The 23794-nt window shown below is 44.5% G+C and overlaps 1 protein-coding gene across 1 annotated transcript in view; it reads left to right on the forward strand.

Moving 5' to 3' along the window:
- Positions 1-927: 927 nt before the first annotated feature.
- NIPAL4 (NIPA like domain containing 4) overlaps positions 928-23794 on the forward strand; it is a 60261-nt gene continuing 37394 nt past the window's right edge. The window contains exon 1 of the mRNA XM_073621170.1: positions 928-1339. Coding sequence (XP_073477271.1) covers positions 1291-1339 — 49 coding nt within the window. The 5' untranslated portion in view covers positions 928-1290. The remainder of the gene's footprint in view (positions 1340-23794) is intronic.

The following is a 23794-nucleotide window of genomic DNA, read 5'->3' on the forward strand; positions in this document are numbered from 1 at the left end:
AATAAATGAAATCAAGTAAAGTAAATAAGAAAAAAAAAATTTAAAACGCCCAACGAGCTCGCGCGCAGAAGCTAACGCATACGTGAGTAGCGCCCGCATATGAAAATGGTGGTCAAACCACACATGTGAGGTATCACCGCGATTGGTAGAGCAAGAGCAATAATTCTAGCCCTAGACCTCCTCTGTAATGCAAAACATGCAACCTGTAGGATTTTTTAAACAATGCCTATGGAGATTTTTAAGGGTAAAAGTTTGACGCCATTCCACGAGCGGGCACAATTTTGAAGCGTGACATGTTGGGTATCAATTTACTCGGCGTAACATTATCTTTCACAATATAAGAAAAACTTGGGCTAACTTTACTCTTGTCTTATTTTTTTATTCAAAAAAGTGAATTTTTTCCAAAAAAAGCGCGCTTGTAAGACCGCTGCGCAAATACGGTGTGAAAAAAAGTATTGTGATGACCGCCATTTTATTCTCTAGGGCGTTAGAAAAAAAAACAATATAGAATTTTGGGGGGTTCTAAGTAGTTTTCTAGCAAAAAAAAACCTGTTTTAAACATGTAAACACCAAAATCTCAAAACGAGGCTGGTCTTTAAGTTTAAAGGTTAAAAAAGTAAAAAAAAAGTATGTATACAGTATAGCTATGTGATAAAAACATCAAAAAACAATCAAGGACAACAAACAAATGAAGAAAAAAAATAATGCAAATACATTCTAGCATACTAGAAAAGTTTAGTTTTTTCTTGCTAAAAAAAAAAAAACACTTTGTAAAGCAACACAAACAGATTTTCTTGAGATGTCATGTATAATTTTAATACTTTTTAAAAATTTTATTATGTAGCTTTTACTTTTATAAATATAGAGATTTTTTTAAGAAATGTATTTGCATACGCAGTCCTCATGGTAAAAATCAGAGGCTTTCGGCCAAAATCAGCAGTTTTTCTACAAAATTGTTGCTCCTCAAATCAGGAAGGGATCTTTCCCCCTTTATTTGGGAAGATGGATTGTGCAATGATGTTAATTGCTCCCAGGTATGCTTTCAGGTATACAGGTACAACTGTACACACTACACCTGTACAAGGAGACTGCGTTTGGAAGTTTAGTGGGACACAAGGCGAGACTAAAAGCAGCAGGGAGGGTGAAACTGTTTGGAATAGGAGGTGTGTGGAACCTATTGAAGGGGTGGAGTTGGACACTATAGCCTGTTAAACATCAGGTGAGGGAGAAGACGTTTAACACAACAAGAGTGACTGTGATCTTGTAGTATTGGGATGTTTACAGCCTGACATGGTTGATTCTTATATGGCTACCTTATCAGATCTCAGCTGTGCCAATGGTGAGTACTTTCAAAATTTTCTGCTTAAAGTAATTTGTAATTAAAAAAAAAAGCTACATTGGTGTGAATGGGTCCAGTGTGCATTTAAACTACCAGCAAGACTTCGTCTCCATGCACACTGGAGCTCAAAAAAAAGCTTTTTCTGGACGCCAGGCTGGCAGAAAACGCTTGTTGAAAAACGTGCTTTTAACAGCGTTTTGTACTAGCGTTTATGCACTTTTTTTTTTTAGCGTTTATGGGCGTTTTTAATAAAAATACACCGAGGACACTCAAACTCCCACAATACATTGAAAAAAATAGAACGCCGCACGCTAATTTAACGCGCGTTTATCGGCATTTAGCATTTTTAAGCTTTTTTTTTTTTTGTGGTCAGAAAAACAGCACTTTGAACACGGTTTTATGGCACTCAGAGAACAGCCCATAAACTCCACTGCTGATAAAAGCTAAAAAACGTCCATGTACACATAGGATAACATAGAGTGGAGTTCATGGGCTGTTAAAAAAACGTTCAAACTCCAAAAAACAGCCATTTATGAGCTCCAGTGTGCATGGAGCCTAAGTGGTGGATGTTTGAGCCCCCTTTTACATTCTGGTGTTTTGCATCAATATGTATTATATTTCTTGTTAAGGCAGCCCATTCATTTCAATAGTCTACCAAAGCATTAGGGCAGGAAAAAAAAGCTAAAATGCACCTTTTTTCTGATGTGGCACACCACAACAGCGCATTAATGAGCATTGCGATGTGCTGCAATGCTGGTGCCTTTTCAGAACATCATGCTACAAATTGTGACTGCGCTATTAAGAATGAAAGGACCTGCTGAGGAATCTGCTCATTGGATTCTAATGTAATGTGCACACCCTTAGTGCATTGAAAATTTAATGGCAATGCACTAAACATGCGTTGTAACACACAGGTGTGAAGCGGCCCTTATGACCTTCTCACGTTTTTTTTATGTTAGACCTCACTGGGCGTTTAAGCTCCTGTGCATGAGATTATTGCTTTTTTTTTTGTGCGGGCAGAAGGCGCAGGCACACCATCTGCTGCCAGCAACCCATACACCGCTATTAGAGGCTGAAACATGCTTTGGCTGGTCGGTGCACCAATGGTACTAACATTTAGGTCACTATGCACTTACAATGCAGATTTCTTGCATTTTGGGAATTTGTCCCTGGGCGCATATTGCCCTAAATGTTAGTACTACTCAGTGCACCGTCCAGAAGCTCTGTCAGGGTTTTACCGGTGGTGTGCATGCACCTTCTGCCTGCACAAAAATGACAGAATTTCATGCATGGGGCTAAAAGGCCAGTGTGTATGAAGCCTTTGGGAATGTGTTGCAGTGCTAATCAAATCATTATTACAGTAGTAGGCACTCGTGCTGCAGCATATCACAACACATCTGTGTGCTGTGTTAAATAAAAGGGGTGTGGGTGTGTGTGTGTATGCTAGCTAGTTAGTGCAATAAAATAGGGTGACTCCAATGTCCCATGCTTGGTATGGCTGGGCACTATTGAATTATACCCCTCTACTGATTACCTAGATGTGATTTATATTTTGTACCCTTATGTGTTGTTATATCTGCAATAGATCTTTATGACCTTTTCCCATATTGTTTTTTCTTGTACGATATTACTGCTAGTCTTGCCTAGATAGATAGATAGATAGATTATTTTTTTTTTTTTTGTTTTTCTAAAGAATTTGGGGGGGGGGGGGAGATTCCTTTTTATTATAAGGCCCCTTTTCACACGGGCACCTCTGCTATGCTGAATCCGCTTGCTCAGCTGGGATTTTCTCTGAGCAGGCGCATGACAGGTCTGTGTCCGCTCCACTATGCAGAACAGACACAGACATAGTCCCGCTCTCCTCTATGGGTCAATCAGATGGAAACCAATCGCCTGTCCATTTCCATCTGATCTGCTGAACGGATGGGAAAGTAGGACCGCCATCCGTCTGTTTTTGGCAGATCGGATCAGATGGTGGCGGGTGTCAGGGGACACATCCACTGACATCCGCCGCTCCATAGAGGACAATGCAGGGTCCGATCAGGTCTGCCTGAAAAACTGACAGGCAGACCTGATCGGACAGCCCATGTGAAAGGGACCTATGCCGCCCCCCCCCCTCTTTGTGTGTGTGTGTGTGTGTGTGTGTGTATATATATATATATATATATATATATATATATATATATATATATATATATATATATATATATATATATATATATACACAGGTTTTACTGCTGTCTGTGTCCCCATTTAGGGAGATTTTATCCTCTCCATTTGTCCTATTTACCGTTATCATCGAAAGTAAAAGAAAATCCAAAATTTTGGGTTGACATAAGAACAGGAATAGAGGGGGAAATCTTCCAATGGGGACACACCTGGAATTCTGAGTATGGAGGGATTTCCTCACTTCCTGTTTTAGCAATGGGATGGTGAAAAAAAAATCTGACGGGTTATAACCCTCCTTTTGCTTTATCCAAAATGGAAAAGAAAAGTTTTTTGCCTTTTTTGGTTGCAATACACCTTAATGCACAGTGAAACATTAAATTAACGCAAAGCATATTATAAAGGGGGCCTTGGAAGTGCCTGCATGTACTCAAAGTTACCCAAGGTGCTCTCTTACACAACTTCAATAACATGGCAACTTCAGATCCCAAAATCACACTTTGTACTCCTGGGCCTCCTTATTGTCTTTCACCTGCAATGAGCAACCTGATAGGGCGAGGGTGAGGGTGGGGAACCATGCTTGCCAAACTGTGATCACAAGTTCTGAAGTTTGCATTGCCATAAAATAATGCCTTGAGTTTTGGGCTCCAAAAACTTTCTGGTTGTAAGGGGAAGGTTGGGAGATGGCAATTTACATAATCCAGATGAAAGCCAATTTACAGAATGTGAATTTAGAGATGGCAGCTCCTTTTGTTAAGAAAAGCTTTCTTTAAAGCTATGCAACCATACATGAAGATACCTGTGAGTGATTGCACAGTGAAAATGCTAATAGCCATTGATAGCAATTGGGCAGACTGGAATTTCTTGCCCCTCTGTTTATGTGGAATGTCAGATTATTTTGTCCTGAACAACCATGCTAGGCTATGGTCCTGACACAATGAAATCAGGTTGCACTCCCAACTTGTTACACAGATAATGTTTTGCGAGTCTTGAAAACAAGCTACTTGTACAGTCTCAGCTTAAACCGCTGTCACTGGCAGGTTAAGGGACACGTTGCATTCTAGGATCAATATCTGTCATCCATAGACTTGTTGACACTTTTGACTGGGTTGGGCAGCTTGACTCTTGATAGGTGGAAGTATTTGGAACCTAAAGTCTTTCTAACCTCCTGCTGTTAGAGGTAACCTGAGTCTGGCTATAGTTAAACTAGAGTAATCCTTATTCTTGAAGTATTGACTTGGACTTTTTTTTATTGCATGTTAAGCTTGGGAATCCCTTGATCTTGTGCAGACAAAAATACATTTTTACATACATACATACTTTTTTTTTTTTTAATATATATTTTCCCTAAAAATTTGTTAATAATGACGTATCATATATGTATGTGTTTGATACGTAAGGCAATTGCCTTTAGGACCATGAATCCTTATATACCGGACTGTCTGGATTCCTTTTTTTTAATTGCTTCTAGAAATGTTCAGCAGGAACCGGCTGAAATTTTAACCATGTATGGGCATGCTGAAAGTACCAAAGTTGATTGATTGTTCAACTTGGGTACAACCAGCCTGTCGGATTTTACATGCTGTTAAAGTGTAGTTTTCTTCCCGTGGAGACGGCTTCCTCTGCCCCCCTGCCGGGAGAACACAATGGCTCCGTGAGGAGGGATTCCCCTGTGAACACAGTCTGTGTTGGGGGAGGAGGCATATCTATTTTCTGCAACCAATTTTAGCAGGAAAGAAATTTGCTCCATCTTTAGCTGGCCTAAGAAAATAATGTTGTTGGTTGGTATGACTCCTGTTAGCGGTGATGGAGGAGGGAATGATGAGCTGCATACTTGGGGTTTGGATCAGGGCTAATCTTGCAAATTTATGTTCGGTGCCAAATCTGAACCCTATTGAAGTCAATAGTGTTGTCAGAGTATTAAAATTATGCTGGAAGCTTCTTGTATACAGCAATAAGCTTTACTTTCATGGTGGATATCTTTATCATTAAAGAGGAAGAAGAATACAAGAACACAGACAAACGCTTCCTCTCATTACATTACCATAGAATACATAGTCTAACACTGCAGTGCCACCTGCTGGATAGAAAGGTGTAATGTATATAGTTCACAGTACTTTACATGACATGCTGTTGTCCTTCCAACACCCCTTCTCAACAGCAGGTGCTTTGTCAAAATATATTCAGCTTCTAATGGAAATAACTGACATTCCTTTAAACAAAGGCTTGGTGAGTGCATCAGCAGTCATCTCCTCTGATGGGCAATATCGAATGTCAATAACGCCTTGCTCTTGATTAGGGATGGGCGAACGGTTCTGTGCAAGCATAGGTTCGGGCCGAACTTTCGTTGTTCGGACGTTTGGCGAACATCTGAACAAACGGGTCATTTGACCCGAACTGATCACAATGCATTGCAAGCCCTGATTGGCTGAAGCAGCGATGGCTTCAGCCAATCAGGGCACAGAGCACTTTCAGAGTCATGATCAGACACTGTCATCATGACTTTATCCAATCATGGCTCATTCCTGCCCCACAGTATAAAAGTATTATTTCAATGGCAGCCATTTTCAGTGTGATATTATTAATAATAATAAAAAAAATATATATATATATATATATATATATAATATATATATATATATATATATATATATATATATATATATATATATATATATATATATATATATATATATATATATATATATATAAATTTTTTTTTTTTTTTTTTGGTGTGGAGAGAGATAGAACAGGGCTCTGTTCAGTGCTATTAGTAAGTGTGCTATTTTGCTTCAATTGTCAGTGTAGAATATTAGTTTAGTGTCAGTCTAGGGATAGTGTGAGTGTAGTGAGGAGGACCATCATTAAGCTTTGCATAGTGTGCAGCTAGAGTAGGGACAGCTCAGATAGTTTCACTGTAGTGTAGTGAGACCGTGTCAGTAATCTTTACATTAGTGTATAGCTAGAGTAGGGACAGTTCAGATGTAGTGACGGTTGAACACCATCTATTTGATTGCGTTACTGCCAGTTTAACATCATTTACTTCTGTGTGCGTTACTGCAAGTTTAATGCCATATAGTTCTATACGTTCGGCGTATTATATTGCAGTATGTTATGGTGTGTCTGAGTACTCAAAAGTACTTAAAGTGCGCCAAACACCACTTTACATTGATTAAAGTGCATCTATGTACAGATTTCCACTTCTTCTCTACATCTGTTTTTAAGCACCCCCCCCTCCCAATAATGTCTGGGAGGACAACAAGGAGAGGCAGATGTTCCCTTGGCACTGTAAGGGGGCCAGCAACAAATGTGTCCACAGGCAAAGGTGGACGTGGTGGTCAGTCCTCAGGCAGGGCATCATTTCCTCTGTTTACTGAGTTTGCCCATGCTATCCAGCCACAGCATGCAGAGGAGGTGGTGGACTGGCTTGCTAAACCTTCCTCATCCTGTGTCACACAAGCAGAGACAAGTGTGCAGTCCCCTGCAGTTGCCCGAGTGGACAAACCTGCCACCTTGTCCACATCTATTCCTGCCATAGCCCCAACATCAGCCATGGAGGAGTTAGCTGAGTTATTTGACCATGGCATCAGCCACTTGCTCCTTGATGATGCCCAACCATTACCGGATTCAGATGTTGGTAGAACGTGTCTGTCCACAGACTCTGTGGATCGTTTGACTTTTATAATAATGAATCAGTCCTGGATTACCAGCTATGATGCCGATGTCATTGATTAAGTCTTTTTGGGATGTGAAATCTCTGCAGGACTTCAAGGCTGCCTAGCTTTGAGGGTTTTCAATCATTTCATCTTGAAAAATGTTTTTGGTATAGGTTTCATGGGCACAATTTACACCCAAAGACCAATTATTCTGCACCTGTTTGACAGGTGCATATCATTGCAATTTTTTACAGCAAGGCCAATTCTTGCTTTCATCAAGAGTACCTCTATAGGGTTACGGTGGGAAGGCGCCAATGACACCCAAAGACCAATTTTTCTGCACCCATTACTTCTATCCAAAGTCAAAGTGACACCAGAATGTATCCAAAAAATCTCTAATCTTGTTCCCAGTGCACTACATTGTGGCCTCGTCATACACAGTGGCTCCCCAGCTGTTGCTGAGCAAAATAAAGGCAGCTTGCAGGGAAAATTTTATTTTATTTTTTTTGCCTTTTTTTATAAATGCAATTATTGCTGCAGCAGATTCTAGACCTGGTACAGATCTGTCACTTTACAAGTAGACTAAGGGGACACCCCAGGCACTATATTGGAATGAATTTTTCATTTTTATGCTCTCACTTTAAAAATCAAAAAAATCACTGCTCATTTAAAAATTGATGTTTTTTTCACAAACTTTTTTTTTTTTTTTTTATTGATGCAGGACCCGGACCCCTTTAACCACTGTATGCCCAATTATTTGCATATAAGCCTTCAAAATGGGAACTTTTCTGATTTCTGATGTTCGAGTCCCATTGACTTTAATGGGGTTTGTTATTCGGGTCCGAACTTTTACAGTGTTTGAAAGTTCTGGTGCGAACGGAACAGGGGTCCGTTTGGCCCATCCCTACTATTGATTGTCCCTCAGTAAGTGATACTTGACGATGATGTGTTAGGTTCAATCCTAGGACCATTCTGTTTGCATAAGCTTTATACATTCCTGGTTGTCTTCAAAAATGGGAATTGGTTTTGACATGTCTACCCCAATGTCCTCAAAAAAATTGACAAATCCATATGGCTTCTTGACGCACGTATGCTGCTGCAATGTACTCTGCTTCAGTTTATGATAGAGAGACAGTTGTTTGCTTTCGACTAGACCAACTTATGGTTCCTTCCCTATACTGGAAGATTAATCCACTTGTGGATTTGCGGTCTGTGCAGTCCCCGGCCCAATCAGCATCTACATATCCAACCAATTTTGGATGTGATGTTGCTGGTAACCGTAACTTCATCTGAATTGTTCCTTTTAAGGTATTGTATCACTGTTTTTACTGCGTTCCAGTCATGCTGACAGGGAGCTGAAACTTTCTTGCATTGTATGCCCACTGCTGCAGGTATGTCTGGTCTTGTCACAGTGGCAACATATAGTAGCTTACCGATTTGCTCTGCAATAAGTGTCATTGTTGGGTAGCAAGTTTTCTGCTTCATTGCTCTTTTTGATAGTCTGGCTGCATGGGAGTTTTCACTTCCTTTACATCTTGCATATGGAATTTTTCCAAGATTTCTGAGATTGGTTGAGAAGATAACTTCCATCTTCTCTCTCTCTCTCCTATTTGGATTCCCAGATAGTAGACAATGTTCCCTAGCTCTTTGATTTGTAATCTATTGTTCAGGTTATAATGTCATCAACATACATTGAGCAAAATTATAAACGCAACACTTTTGTGTTTGCCCCTATTTATCATGAGCTGAACGCAAAGATCTACGACTTTTTCTATGTACACAAGGCTTATTTCTCCCAAATATTGTTCACAAATCTGTCTAAATCTGTGTTAGTGAGCACTTCTCCTTTTGCCGAGATAATACATCCACCTCACAGGTGTGGCATCTTCAAGATGATGATTAGATTCCATTCCCTGCCACCAGATTCAGTGTATCAGTTGCCATCGGTCCCTTGTCACCAGATTCAGAGTGTCACTTTCCATCCCCTGCCACCAGATTCAGCGTGACACGCTGAATCTGGTGTCAGGAGACAGGTGGCAAGCAGTGGCGTATCTAAGGTATGGCAAGTGCCATGGGGGGAAGGGGCGGCAAAAAGCCGCCCTCTGCATGAATAAAAACCCCCCCACCTGTCGTCCCAGACTAATATAGCCCCTGGCGCTGCGGCCAGCCTGCAGGATCACGGCGCTGGTGTTCTATCAGATGGCTGTTGGGCTCTGTTTAGGCTGAGGGAGGCTCTGTCAGCAGGGAGGGGCGGGGCAGGGAGCTCCACTGATGCTCTGACCCTGCCCTGCCCCGCCCCATGTACTCTGTATGTGCTCGGAGCACTGACATCGCCTCTCCTGGACCACGAATATTCCCGCCCCCTACTGCTGTAAGCCCCGCCCCCTACCGCCGTAAGCCCCGCCCTACCACGGAAAGCTCTGCCCCCGGACCTCTGAGAGGTGAGCCCGGCTGGTCAGGTAGGTCTATCTACCTATAGACTCAGTGTTACTAAACCCTCCCTGACAATGTTCTTTACCCCCTGTATAGCTGTGCATTGCTGAAAGCTTAAATTTTAAAACTGGCTACTTGGTCATCTCCTGTAGTATGTCGCATTCGCAGTCTGGTCATCTCCTGTAGTATGTTGCATTCGCAGTCTGGTCATCTGCTGTAGTCGCATTCGCAGTCTGGTCATCTGCTGTAGTCGCATTCGCAGTCTGGTCATCTGCTGTAGTCGCATTCGCAGTCTGGTCATCTGCTGTAGTCGCATTCGCAGTCTGGTCATCTGCTGTAGTCGCATTCGCAGTCTGGTCATCTGCTGTAGTCGCATTCGCAGTCTGGTCATCTCCTGTAGTATGTTGCATTCGCAATCTGGTCATCTCCTGTAGTATGTTGCATTCGCAGTCTGGTCATCTGCTGTAGTCGCATTCGCAGTCTGGTCATCTGCTGTAGTCGCATTCGCAGTCTGGTCATCTGCTGTAGTCGCATTCGCAGTCTGGTCATCTGCTGTAGTCGCATTCGCAGTCTGGTCATCTGCTGTAGTCGCATTCGCAGTCTGGTCATCTGCTGTAGTCGCATTCGCAGTCTGGTCATCTGCTGTAGTCGCATTCGCAGTCTGGTCATCTGCTGTAGTCGCATTCGCAGTCTGGTCATCTGCTGTAGTCGCATTCGCAGTCTGGTCATCTGCTGTAGTCGCATTCGCAGTCTGGTCATCTGCTGTAGTATGTCGCATTCGCAATCTGGTCATCTCCTGTAGTATGTTGCATTCGCAGTCTGGTCATCTGCTCTAGTCGCATTCGCAGTCTGGTCACCTGCTGTAGTATGTCGCATTCGCAGTCTGGTCACCTGCTGTAGTATGTCGCATTCGCAGTCTGGTCATCTGCTGTAGTATGTCGCATTCGCAGTCTGGTCATCTGCTGTAGTATGTCGCATTCGCAGTCTGGTCATCTGCTGTAGTATGTCGCAGTCTGGTCATCTCCTGTAGTATGTCGCGTTCGCAGTCTGGTCATCTGCTGTAGTCGCATTCGCAGTCTGGTCATCTCCTGTATTCGCAGTCTGGTCATCTCCTGTAGTCACATCTACAGTCTATTTAAAAGTAGTACCTGCTGTTGCACAAATCACTTTATTACACTTTTATTTCTGATATTTATGGCTATGCATATTCATTTAATCCATATTGAGCACCATATTTGATTGGCTGCTTCTGCTTGGCACACACACAATCAAATAGTGCTCAATATGGATTAAATAAATAGATATCATAAAGTTTAATAAAGTGATTTGTGCAACAAGCTCCTTTTAAACAGTCCACATCCAGTGAAAGTTCATGCAGTGCAAACTTTGCAGTACATGAACTTTCACTGAATGTAGAATGTTTAATGACCAGGGGCGAACTGATCCATTGGGCAGTTTATGTAGTACTAATCCATAATTTGTTAATAGAAAGATTAGAGAGCTTGACTTGTAGTTTTTTTTTTTTTTTTTTTTTTTTTTTTTGTGTTTTGTTTTTTTTTTTTACAGGGGCGCAGTTTCAGTGCTTGCTATAGGCGCCATTTTCACTAGATACGCCTCTGGTGGCAAGTGACATGCTAAATCTGGTGGCAGGGGACTGGTGCTCCCCTTCCAGTTCAGGAAGCCCTGGCCTTTACCTTCTGATGTGATGCCTTTCCGGTTTGCTAGGAAAACTGTCTTTTGCACTGTAATCAATGTTTGTGAAGAGTCTCATCACTAGTAATGTGGCTTGTCGCTCCTGAGTCCATGCACCAGCCGAGTGGCTTGCCGTTCTGTTACTTTAAAGGTGCCACTCCATGAGTCTTCAGTTTCCTTTTGTGACTGCTTTTGTCTCTTTGATGGTGCGCAGCTGCTCTATGATCTTCAGCATAACTTTCACGTGGTCACACACCTGCTGGCCTTCTTGTCTCCTCTCATAAAGCTTTCTTAATAGAAACAGCTTACTGTTGAGGCTTGAACTCTCATGCAGTCTGCATACCTTTTGGATGTTTTCTCTGTTCTTATGTGGATAAGCTGGTCATCTTCCACTAGCAAGCTTTATAGTCGCTTTTGCCTGCCTATTTTTCCTGTTCCAGTCCTCCGTCTCTCCGTTTGTGGGTGTGCCTGTATTCAGCCCTTGCCACAAGTCATCCTTGCTGAGAAACATTTCTAGTTTAAACTTCCATAGCTGGTAATTGGTTTTGTTCAGCTTTACAATTGCGACCTTCACATCTGAACCACTTGCCATCTTTCAGTAGCTTGTATACAGTACTCAGACCTGCAATATCCTGTCCAGTGCCTGGGTCCCAACCAACACCTGTTGTCAGAGTATTGAAATTATGCGCTGGAAGCTTCCTGTATACAGCATTACGCTTTACTTTTCATGGAGGATATCTTTATCATGGAACAGGATACTGGGCAAGGGATAGTCAAACTAATGGCATGAAGAGGGGGAGCTGGACATTGCCCTAGAGGACATGTACCAAAGCAAGAAAATGTTATAAATGCCATTTGGTGGGGAGAAATTATTTTTAAAGGCCACAATAAAAATACAAAATTCCTTTAACATGGCTGATGGATGCCCTTAACCTGCCCGTGATTTGGCACATCTGTATGATTTATACAACCTACTACAGCAAAATTGACATTTTACAAAGACCAAAAAAAAATTTTTTCTTTGCTGGTAAATGACATCTCCTGGCTGTTTACTTGGCACTCCCTTCATCTATACCAGATCCTTGTTCTAGACGAGGATTCACTTGCGAACAGATCTTCACTGACTGTCAGAGAGAGCAGACGTGCGTGTGGAAGCTCCGGCTTCCAGTGCCTCCAGAAGGCTTCGGCCACCCGGCCCCCCTTCCATTAAGATTAGCCCGGACTCCCAGCACATTGTACCACCCCCCCCCCCCCCCCCAACCCCACCAGCCCCGTGGACCACGTGCGAGACCCCGGTACCTTTAGTATCAGATCCGCCAAGCTCCGCCCTCACTGCTCTACGCCGCCTCGGCCCGCTGGAACACTGTGCACAGCAGCTTCCCGGAGTAGTTCATAGGACACACCGCGGCTCCGGCCAGCCCCCAGTGCCGGCCACCGCTCACCCCCAGCCTCATCGGAGCTCCATCCATTCAGGGCTAATCCCAGCATCCACGGACGGGACCTCAGCACCGAGAAGCTTGGCATCAGGCAAGCCCGCGGCTCGGGCCTAGCCAGTCAGCCATCTTGGTCCACCCTGTGCAGCAGCTACCACCACCTCCACCCGGAGCTCATCCTCAGACTCCCCATCAACGAACAGGACCTAGCCACCGTGGGAGTTGAGAATCAGGACAGCCTGTGGCCTGGGCCTAGCCCGTTGGCCATCTTGGTCCACCCAGTTGCGGCCGCAACCCACTACCTCCACCCGGAGCTCCCCGGACCCCCCCAGCAGGTTAGTACCAGGACCCGGACCCTCCCGGCGCCCCCCCCCCCCCAGGCTTGCAGCGGCCCACCTCCAGGCAGGACCACCATCCCACCGTCCTCCTATCACGGTCCCACCCCCCTCGGGGCACCACCGCAGCCGCCGTCCAATCACCCCGTTTTCTAGCCATTAGACTCGGGGGACAGACCACGGCTGCGGCCTAGATCCAGCAGCCTCCTCACCCCCACCAACAACTGTCCAGCGGGCCCCCGTGCCCCTCACCTGGATCACCCCCTCCTCGACACTGGACCTTAATGCGTGGGCACAGGTGACCACTGGAAACTCTGGACCTGACTAGCATCCATTTGAGATCCTCCTAGACCCAGCCGCAGCACCATTCCAACTAGTAAGTAGCGGTTAGATCCCCTACCCCTCACCCCCCCCCCCCACCCGCCAGCCTCCAGACCACCCTGTACAGGTAAGCCCACGGGGACCCTAGTAGTTTGATCCAGGTTCCTTGAGTCCGATCGCCCCTCGGGGGGTCAGGAAGGAATTTTTCCTCTGCTGCAGCAATTGCCCAGCTCAGCTAGGGGTTTTTTTGCCTTCCTCTGGATCAACAGGAGGGCGATAGATAGCCTCCATCACCCTCCCTCAGCAACTTGTGCTCTCACCATGTGCAATTTCAAGTACACAGTGGACGCCCTCCACAGGCTAAGAAACATTGCTTCAACTTTACCAGCCGCCACTCAAAAAAGACTAAAAAAAGAAAAACTACTAAGGACCAACCTACAAGCAACCATCAAATACAGGGAGAAACCAATCCAACCACAACAACTAGCATGCGCCCTGATCAACACCAGATCTGCAGTCAAGCACAGACTGGAAATCCATGACTTCATCATCGAAAACAACATAGATTGCCTCTTCATTACGGAAAGCTGGCTAACATCCGACTGCAACACTATCCTAACTGAATTAGTGCCTGAGAACTACAGCATCCTAACCGAGCACAGAATAGGAAAAAAAGGAGGAGGCCTAGCAGTGATCTTCAAATCGCACCTTGCCTTCACCAAACCAACTTCACAGAACTCAGTGCCTTTCATGGAGATACTCCCCCTGCATCTTCAAACAACACCCCAAGACACCATTCACATACTACTATGCTACAGGCCACCAGGACCAAAGACTAACCTCCTTACACCACTCACTGAATTCATTTCAATGCACACCTTGAAAACCAAAAACCTTCTGGTACTTGGGGACTTCAACCTCTGGGCAAACTCTACCCAAGACCCTATTGCGACCGCCTGCATCAACCAACTAGAAGAACTAGGTCTCCAACCGCTTATAAATACTCCCACGCATGGCTCAGGACACACTCTAGACCTCATCTTCAAACAGAATATAGACATCAACATATTCGACAACACACCACTACCATGGACGGACCACCACGCCATCAAATTTAAAATCACCACTAACACCAACCAACAGAAACATGCAACAACAACACACTGGAACAGATCTCAGAAGAGACTGCACTCCGAACTCTTTAAAACCACATTGTCAAGAAAAATACAATTGCTAAACTCAGTAGCGCCAAAACGCAGAACACTCATCCGCAAAAAAAACTCAAGATGGTTTAATGGCACGCTCACCCTACTCAAGCAAGAATGTAGAAGAGCTGAAAGAGCGTGGAGAAGAAGCCCTACCAAGGAAAACCACACAAACTACAAAGTACTCACTGGGAAATACCACAAAGCAATCTTCAAAGCCAAAAAAGAACATTTCTCGAAAACCATCTCAACTGCCTTAAACCGGCCACGGGAACATTTTAAAATAGTCGCCCAGTCGATGAACCCAACCTGCTTAGAGCCCCCAGCAAACGATACTCAAGAATTCTGCAATGAGTTATCAAATTTCTTCATTGACAAAATCGACAACATTCGGAAATCAATTCAACAGAAAAAAACAACCAACTTTACCCAACCAAAGCAAAAAGAGGATATCAACACAAACATCACACAACCACTGGACTTCTTCCTGACCCCAATCACCACTGACATGACTAAAGACATTATGAGAAGCCTTCGAGACAGCACATCCCCAAATGACATAATTCCCACGAAACTCCTTTAAAGCATGCTCCGACATCCTGGCTCCCACTATAACACACCTCATAAATCAGTCGTTCAAAGAAGGGATTGTACCAACCACCCTCAAGCAAGGCATCGTCAAACCCCTGCTAAAGAAACCTAATCTCGACCCTAAGGACCCTAACTACCGCAGACTGATAACAAGCCTTAACACCATCTCCAAGATTATGGAGAAAGTGGTAGTACAACAGCTACAACGCCACCTGGACACACATCAACTTCTGGACACTCTACAATCGGGCTTCTGCCCTGGCCATGGCACAGAAACTGCACTTCTAAAAATATGGGATGATGCCCTCGAAGCAGCAGATGATGGAGAATCATGCCTCTTGGTACTGTTAGACCTCAGTGCAGCCTTTTGATACAGTGGACCACAATACTCTACTTGTCCGCCTCACAGAAGTAGCAGGAGCCACAGATTCTAGTCTAAAATGGTTTGCATCCTTCTTGGAGAATCGGTCTCAGACAGTGAAACTAGAAGCTTTCACCTCTGAAACCCGAACAATCTCCTGTGGAGTTCCTCAGGGTTCACCCCTGTCGCCAGTGTTATTGAACATCTACATCCGCCCACTCCTCAAAATCATCAAAAAATCAGACCTCTGCTTCCACTCATAAGCTGATGACACCCAAATCTGCTTTCGCATCACCGGACAAAAAGACCACCATCAGCAATTAGAGAAATGCCTCACTTTGATAGATGACTGGATGATCATTAGTTCCCTCAAACTCAACGGGTCAAAAACAGAACTTCTTCTCCTACACGCTAACCAAAGTGCCAAAACCTTCATCACAGAAGAGGACAAAGCAGCAGTAGTTGGAACAATCATCAATTCCCGACTCGACTACGCAAACTCACTCGACATAGGATTACCCCAATATCAGCTTGAGCACCTACAGGCCATCCAAAACGCGGCCGCAAGACTGCTAAAACGAAAAAAAACCCTGGGAGTCCATCTCCCCATCCCTGAGGAGCCTACATTGGCTAACCGTAAAGAATAGGATCACATTTAAGACCCTCTGCCTCACCCACAAATGCATACAAGGTAACACCCCTCAATACCTCAGAGAGAAAATAAAACACTACACTCCCAATCGCAATCTGCGATCATCTAACCAAAACCTCCTCCTCATTCCCAAATACCGCTACAAAGCAAGGGGAGAACGAAGATTCGCAGTCCAGGGACCTCGGCAATGGAACGCTCTTAAGACTCACATCCGCATGGAAGAAAACTATCTGGCCTTCAGGAAAAAACTCAAGACCTTCCTCTTCTAAGAGGATGACAGCACAAAACGCATTAGCGCCCTGAGGCGATTCAGTTCGCATTTGCAGCGCTTTACAAATCATTCACAAAAAAAAAAAATGGGTAATACACAAAAAAACTGCGCAGGGGGTTCACCTTTTAGGTTCAACCGAACACCTATTTGGTAGGTGCACCTCTAAACGGCTGAAATTCGGTCTGAACATGGGTTTAGACTCCTCCCTAGGAGTAAGAAATACTTTTAGACCCCTAGTAGTTTCTTACAAACAAGGCCAAGGAAAAAACCAAGCTTACTTAACGACCAGCTCACAGACAACCGAATCAACCTAACAGTATGCGTTTTAAAAACAGGGGTTTAGCCTGCACGCATTTGCAAATGCATGAGTAAGCTACAGAGCCTTGCCAAGGCACCCTGGTATCTGTAGTCCCTATCACTAACTAATGAGTGTCCCCACAGTGGAGGCACATGCATTCTGATGGATAGGTGGAGGGCAGATGGTCTGAAGTGGAGCCCCACCCCTTCTTAAAAGGTACACGAGCACACTGAGCATTCAGCATGTAGCGTAATGGCTGCGAAGGTGTCAGTGCGTTGCCTGACCAATACATGGTGATACAAAAAGGAGTTTCTTATTTGCTGTCTGAGTCCCATTAGGAAGATTTTACTTTTTGTCCCAAAAAAAGCACAGAATGAAGGAAAAGGAGATTTCTCCAAAAAGTGAAGCGATATCCCTTCTTACACACCAGAACAGGTGTCCCTGTCAGAAGCTTTCCCATCTATTACTGTACTTGTCACAACTACAAAATGTTGGCTTTCCTATCACTTACTGAACCAATAACAATGGTCACCAGGCCAAATAGAGAGGGTGGATCTCCCCAATGGGGACACGGCAATAGAACACTGACAAATTCTAACCTATCCATGTTCTACACAGAATTGACACATTTTTGGGGGGCAAAATCCATTTCGAACTGACTTACAGCAAGCAAAACTTAAAGGGATGCATTAGCAGGACTGTAATGCACATGTCTGACCGGCAAACACATACTGGATCAGGAAGTTGATCTGTAGTGTTTAGGAGTCTGGGGTGGGTGGAAAAATGCTCCTGAACTGATGGGCCATTTAAATCTGCAAATTCCTTTGAACCCCACCCGTTGTGTGGTCATTTGTCTAACAGGAAATGAGTGGATGCAGGTAACGGCCATTTGTCATGCTTGATGGATCTGCTGTACTGGAGTCATTTTACACCTCAATGAGTGAATACTTGGTCTTTAATCAGCGAAGGACTTCTTTTAAAAAAAAAAAAAAAAAAAATTTTATTTTTCTTTCTCTTTTTCTCTTTTCTCTTTCAGAGCTCATCAGCTACAGCAGGGGAGAGCTCACTGAACATGCGTGCAGTTTAATCGGCCCAGAAAATGAGTACACCCCTAAGTGAAAATGTCCAAATTGGGCCCAAAGTGTCAATATAGTGTGTAGCCACCATAATTTTCCAGCACTGCCTTACCCCTCTTGGGCATGGAGTTCACCAGAGCTTCACAGGTTGCCTCTGGAGTTCTCTTCCACTCCTCCTCCTCCATGACAAAATCATGGAGCTGGTGAGTGTTAGAGACCTTGTGCTCCTCCACCTTCCGTTTTGAGGATGCCCCACAGATGCTCAATAGGGTTTAGGTCTGTAGACATGCTTGGCCAGTCCATCATCTTTACCCTCAGCTTCTTTAGCAAGGCAGTGGTTGTCTTGGAGGTTGGGAGCAGGAGGCATAGTTGGATGGGTCACGTATATATGTATATATTATGGTATGGGTTGATTTAGTGTGCTAAAGGTGTATTTTAGGCTAGTAAAATGGGCAAAAGGCCCTCCTCGAAACTCGGTATCTGAAAGCTGGTTAATATGTTGCTCTGAGTGTGTGCTAGTTAATGGTGAGTGAATGGTCACCCCTTGCCGGTACTGCACACATCCTGAAGATATCGGAAAAGAGAAGATACAGAATGGTGACATGGAAGCTGTCGCTGAAGAATGATGGTGGTGTGTCACTCAGTGGCAAAGCAGCACACGTTGGGAAGCACAGCGCGTTAAGACTGTTATGGACTATTCCATAGGAGCTGTTTCTGAAGCATATGTTGAGAAGCGCACGGTAAGACCATTATGGACTGTTGAAAATAACAAGAGAAAACACTGCGCTAACTGGTGACAAAGAAAAAGCAGCTACATACAATGTGACAAGCAAATAATGAAAACTCTATAAAAAATGTAGCGCATGTAAAATATAAGTGTGATATGCTCCCAAAGACCACAAACCTATCAACCAGGTGTGGTAAAAAGACCAGAGTCTCTAAATATGTACATAAAGAAAGTCTCTTAGCAATGGTGGATGTTCTGAATGTTGGAAGGAGACTTGGAAGAGACTTGGAAGATCACTACATGGACACCTCCTCAACTCACAATGGCATCAAAACAGAAAATGGTAGGCGTAAACTCTTACCGAATCCAGTGGACTTCCCTGTCTTAGACATGAAGGCATGGTGCCACCCAGGGCATGCGGAACGATATCTGGACCGTCAAAATTGGCAGGTAAGTGGTTCACCGGTGCTGGCCTGGTCATCGGATGGATGTTCACGGTAGATGCAGGCTGGATGATGCCGGCTGGGATGCACAACATGTGATGGAGATCAGGCATTCGCTTCTTTTATGCAAAGAGAAAGCCTCCCCATGGTGCAGATAAAAAGGTATCGTTATTTAAAAAAAAAAAAAAAAAAGTTTTTTTATTAAACAAAAATGCAGGTAAATAAAAGAGAACATTGACACTGCGTTGTACAAATTTCAACAGTCCAGCAGTAAAGTTGGCAGATATCGAGCATCAGTAAATAATATATTGAATATAAAAGATTAATATCAAGTTCCATGTAACATTCAGTAGCTAACAAGTAGGTTTCAACATGGAGCTTAGCAAAATCAAAAGAGAAAAAAGGGAAAAGAGTACAGTAGAGAAAAGAAAGAGAGAATAAGATGGGAAGGGGGGGGGGGCTCTGCCACTGACTCAGGGCGTGTCTTCCCGTCTATGCCATTCTTCCCAGACCTTATCATGTGCTTCCAATCTATCTTGCAATCTAGCTGTCATTTTTTCCATCAGCTCTGTCTTTTATTCTGGTGTATAGGTCCGTTTGAGTAGGCGGGTCCCGTTGTTTCCAGTAAAGGGCAATAAGGCATCTCGCGGCCGTCAGGACATGTCTGAGCAGTTTTTTAGAATGCTTGGGTATCTGTAAAACAAACTCCAAGGAGGAATGATTTCGGGGTTCTGAGAACCTGCACACCCAAAAGACGGGTCAGTAAAAGCTGTGTCTCCGTCCAAAAAGGCACTATCTTAGGACAAGTCCAGTAAATGTGGTACAAGGTCCCTCTGTCTCCCTGACAACGCCAGCATCTATCTGAACTGGAAGGGTAAATGGCATGGAGAATGTCAGGTCTGATACCAAAAAAAAAGAATTCCCTAAACTCTTATCTGCCTGAGACCAAATCGTCCGCCATGTCGTTTCTGGGATTTCCTCTCCCAGGGTATTAAAGCAGTAGGAATTTAGAACCCAGTATATGTCTGAAATTAAACCTCGGCGTGCCGAACCCTCTAACATCAAACTCTCAAATGGAGTTGGCACTGAGAATTGTAAGTTTGGAGCGAAAGATTGGGCATAATGTCTAATCTGCAGGTACCCATAAAATACCTAGAAATGAGAGCATTCTACGTGTACATGGATGTACCAGATGACCAAAGTGGAATAAATTCCTTGTCACCCATGGGAAAGACATCTGATGTGTAAGGCCTGCAGGCATTCTGGGATTGTAAAGGAATGACGTGAGGAGTGACCTCTCCGAGCCCAGCCCATGAACTCGGGATAATCTACGCCAGAGTGATCTAAGGTGGAGCATGGGGCCCAGAAGCCGGGCCAAGTCCACATCCACATTTGCATTCCAGAGCATGCTATTTGGATGTATGGGTGCCATCCATATTTTTTCAATTTCTGTCCATCTATTGTAAGACCGCTGGGGAAACCAAGAGGCCAGGGCACATAGTTGGGCAGCTTGGTAGTATTTATGCAGGTCAGGGAACGCCAACCCACCCTCTGAGCGCGCCGCCGTTAAGACAGAACGAGAAATGTCTCCCATAATTCCAAACAAAGCGCACTAAATCTGCCTGAAGTTTCCTCAAGTCCGTATGTGGAATTGGGATGGGAAGCGTTTGGAAGATGTAAAGAAGTTTGGGAAGGATGGTCATTTTAACAGAGGCCACCCTCCCCAGGAGGGAGATATGGTGAGCCTTCCATTTTTGTAGTAAGTCCCTTATGGACCTGAACAAGGGAGGAAAGTTGGCACGGTATAGGGTAGTGTATAGAGGGGTGATCTGAACCCAAAAAACATTTCAGGGCTGTTGTCTTCCAGTGATCTGGGAAGCATTGCTGTAGATGCTGGGTCTCTGCTGCTGGGATATTGATAGGTAAAGCCTCTGATTTAGCTGCGTTAATTTTATAGCCAGAAAGAGATCGAAAAAGGTCGAGTTCAGCATGTAAATTGAGAAGTGAGATCCTAGGCTGGGTCAGGGTAAGTATAATGTCATCTTTGAACAGTGCTAATTTAAATTCCCTTCCCTGCACCGGGACCCCGTGTATATTCAGATTTTTTTCGAACGGAAGCCGCCAGAGGCTCAACACATAGCGCAAATAATAGTGGCGAGAGTGGACACCCCTGGCGGGTCCCATTCGCAATCGGAAAGGCAGACTACAGAGCAAAGGGGGTCTTCACCTGAGATGTGGGATTTGTGTATAAGTGTTGAATGGCCTGTAAAAAAGGGCCCCGGAACCCCATGCATTTCAACGTGGCGAACAGGAAGGGCCAGCCAAGTCGGTCAAAAGTTTTTTTTCGGCATCCAACCCAAGGACTAGTGTCTCCAACCTGTCCCTGTTCGCCACATCTATGAGGTCAATAATCCGTCTCGTATTGTCCCCAGCCTGATGGAGGGGGACAAAGCCCACCTGATCCTTATGTATTAAAGAGGGGAGTATCAGGTTCAATCGCATCGAGAGGAGTTTAGTAAAAATTTTTAGGTCGGAGTTTAGAAGTGCGATTGGCCTATAACTTGCACATAATGAAGGATCTTTGTCAGGCTTGGGGATTAACGTAAGGTATGACCTCTACATGTCTGAAGGGATAGGGGTTTGTTGAAGAAAGGCATTAAACAACCTACACAAATGAGGTAGGAGAATCGGGAGACATGTCTTGTAGAATTCATAGGGGAGGCCATCCGGGCCGGGGGATTTATGTGATGGCAAAGTTTTAATGGTGGCTGTCAATTCTTCTACCGTGATAGGGGCATTGAGGGAAAGCAAGTCCGACGCCTGTAGCTTTGGAATTCCACTTTCATCCAAATAATGTTGCAAGCGGTCAACCAGCTCGGGGGGGAGAGGGTCCTGTGGAATCTCAGGGTCATTATATAGGGCTGTATAGAATTCCCCAAAGGCCCGAGCTATGTCCTGAGGGTGTGATAAAAGTGCATCTCTTCTATCTTTTATTTGGTGGGGGGCGGTCGTGTGGGAGCGTTCTGACAATTTGCGTGCCAATAGTGAGTGGGCTTTGTTTCCTTTGTCATAGTAGGTTTGTTTTAGTCTAAGAAGTGCCTTCTCCACATGACCCATTGCTAGGTCTCGGAGGGTAGTCCGTAAGCAGACAATTTTTTTTAAGCAGAGGTATGGATGGTGAAGTTTGTAAATTGGAGTTCTAGGGCCCTAAGATCTCTTTCAACTTGGAGTTTAGAAGCTTTCGCATCTTTCTTCATGGCTGAGGAGATCGCTATACAACGCCCTCTGAGAACCGCCTTGTGGGCCTCCCAGAGAGTAGAGTGGGAGACATCAGAGGTGTCATTTTCAATAAAATAGTTCTGCAATGTGGACTCTAGTTCCAATTTTAGATGGGGTGTGTTGGAGGAAATTGTTTAATTGCCAGTTACATGGTTTACGGGTAGGGATGCCTATCTCTAAGGACATAGTTACAGGGGCGTGATCGGACCAGGAAATAGGTAAAATCTGGGCATCCTTAGTGGCGCGAAGGGTGGCATTGTTGACAAAGAAATAGTCTATACGGGAGTGCATGCGGTGAGGGGCAGAAAAAAATGTGTATTGTCTATCTCTCGGGTGCAGGGCCTGCTATATATCAAATAAGGCATAACGTCTAGTGATTTGGCAAAATAATTTTGAGTCCCGAGCCGTGCGGGTTTGTGGACCTGTGGGGGGTTCATTACGTGGCGATCTAGACCTACTGAGTGGGATAGATTAAAGTCCCCACCAATGATCAAATATTAATTGGAGGATCTAAAGAGTTGTGCAAATACTTTAGACTGGAAATTAATTTGTCGGGAGTTAGGGGCATACAGGGTGCAGATAGTGACCGCCTGTGTGTGCCACTGACCTCGCAAAATAATGTAGTGTCCCCGTGGATCTATAAGACTCAGCACATTTGAAGGGGGAACCCCGTTTAAATAGACTCCTGCTCGCTTACGGGGGCTAAATGCCTGGTAAACCTGAGGATATTGTCTGGATGCAAAGGTGAAGGCGTCTCCTTTATTAAAATGCGTTTCCTGCAGCAGGACCACATCCACCCCAGAATGCCTGAGCTCCCTCAACGCAAGATGTCTTGTTTTTTTTTTTTTTTTTCTATTTGAATTCAAACCATGGACATTAAGTGACATAATCTTAGCCATGGTCGTGAATGTGTGTGGACTCAAGATTACTTAGCTGATCCACCCGCAAGAGTGCCTCGACATCCAGGAAAGGAGGGGACCCATGCGCAAGACACGTCCAGGTGACCATCCCGAGCAAATGTCTCATCAGGAAGGGGGAGGGGGTGGATAAAAAAGATATAAGGAGAGGAGGAAAAAAAAAGATTGGTTAGAAACTTAGTAATTAAAAGTATACATTGCCATAAAGTCCCAAGCAGTTCAAACCACCTGGGATCCATTAAGTTCCAGTAAGTCCTCCCGGCCAGAGCCCGGAATTAGGGCCCAGGTCGGGGGGACATAGAGGACCGCAAAAAACAGAAACAATGGTACTCAAATACCCTGACAAGGTAAAAAAGGGGAACTTTAGTAAGGTTGTCCTATAGGGGGTCTAGCGATCAGAAGATTACCACTTTCAAGTCTCCATTAGGGGATGCCCAATGAACTAAACAAGATATCGGGTAGGAGGCCTAAGGGGAGTGCAAATAAGGCTGATGGGTATATCAGGAGAAACTAATATGGCAGTCAACCATGCCTAGGTTTAGTAGACCCTCGAGCGTTCCCTAGGACGTTTAGTTGGAGGGATCCTCTGCCAGACCGAT

The sequence above is a fragment of the Aquarana catesbeiana genome, linkage group LG03, assembly GCF_042186555.1.
Source record: "Aquarana catesbeiana isolate 2022-GZ linkage group LG03, ASM4218655v1, whole genome shotgun sequence".
Lineage (NCBI taxonomy): Eukaryota > Metazoa > Chordata > Amphibia > Anura > Ranidae > Aquarana > Aquarana catesbeiana.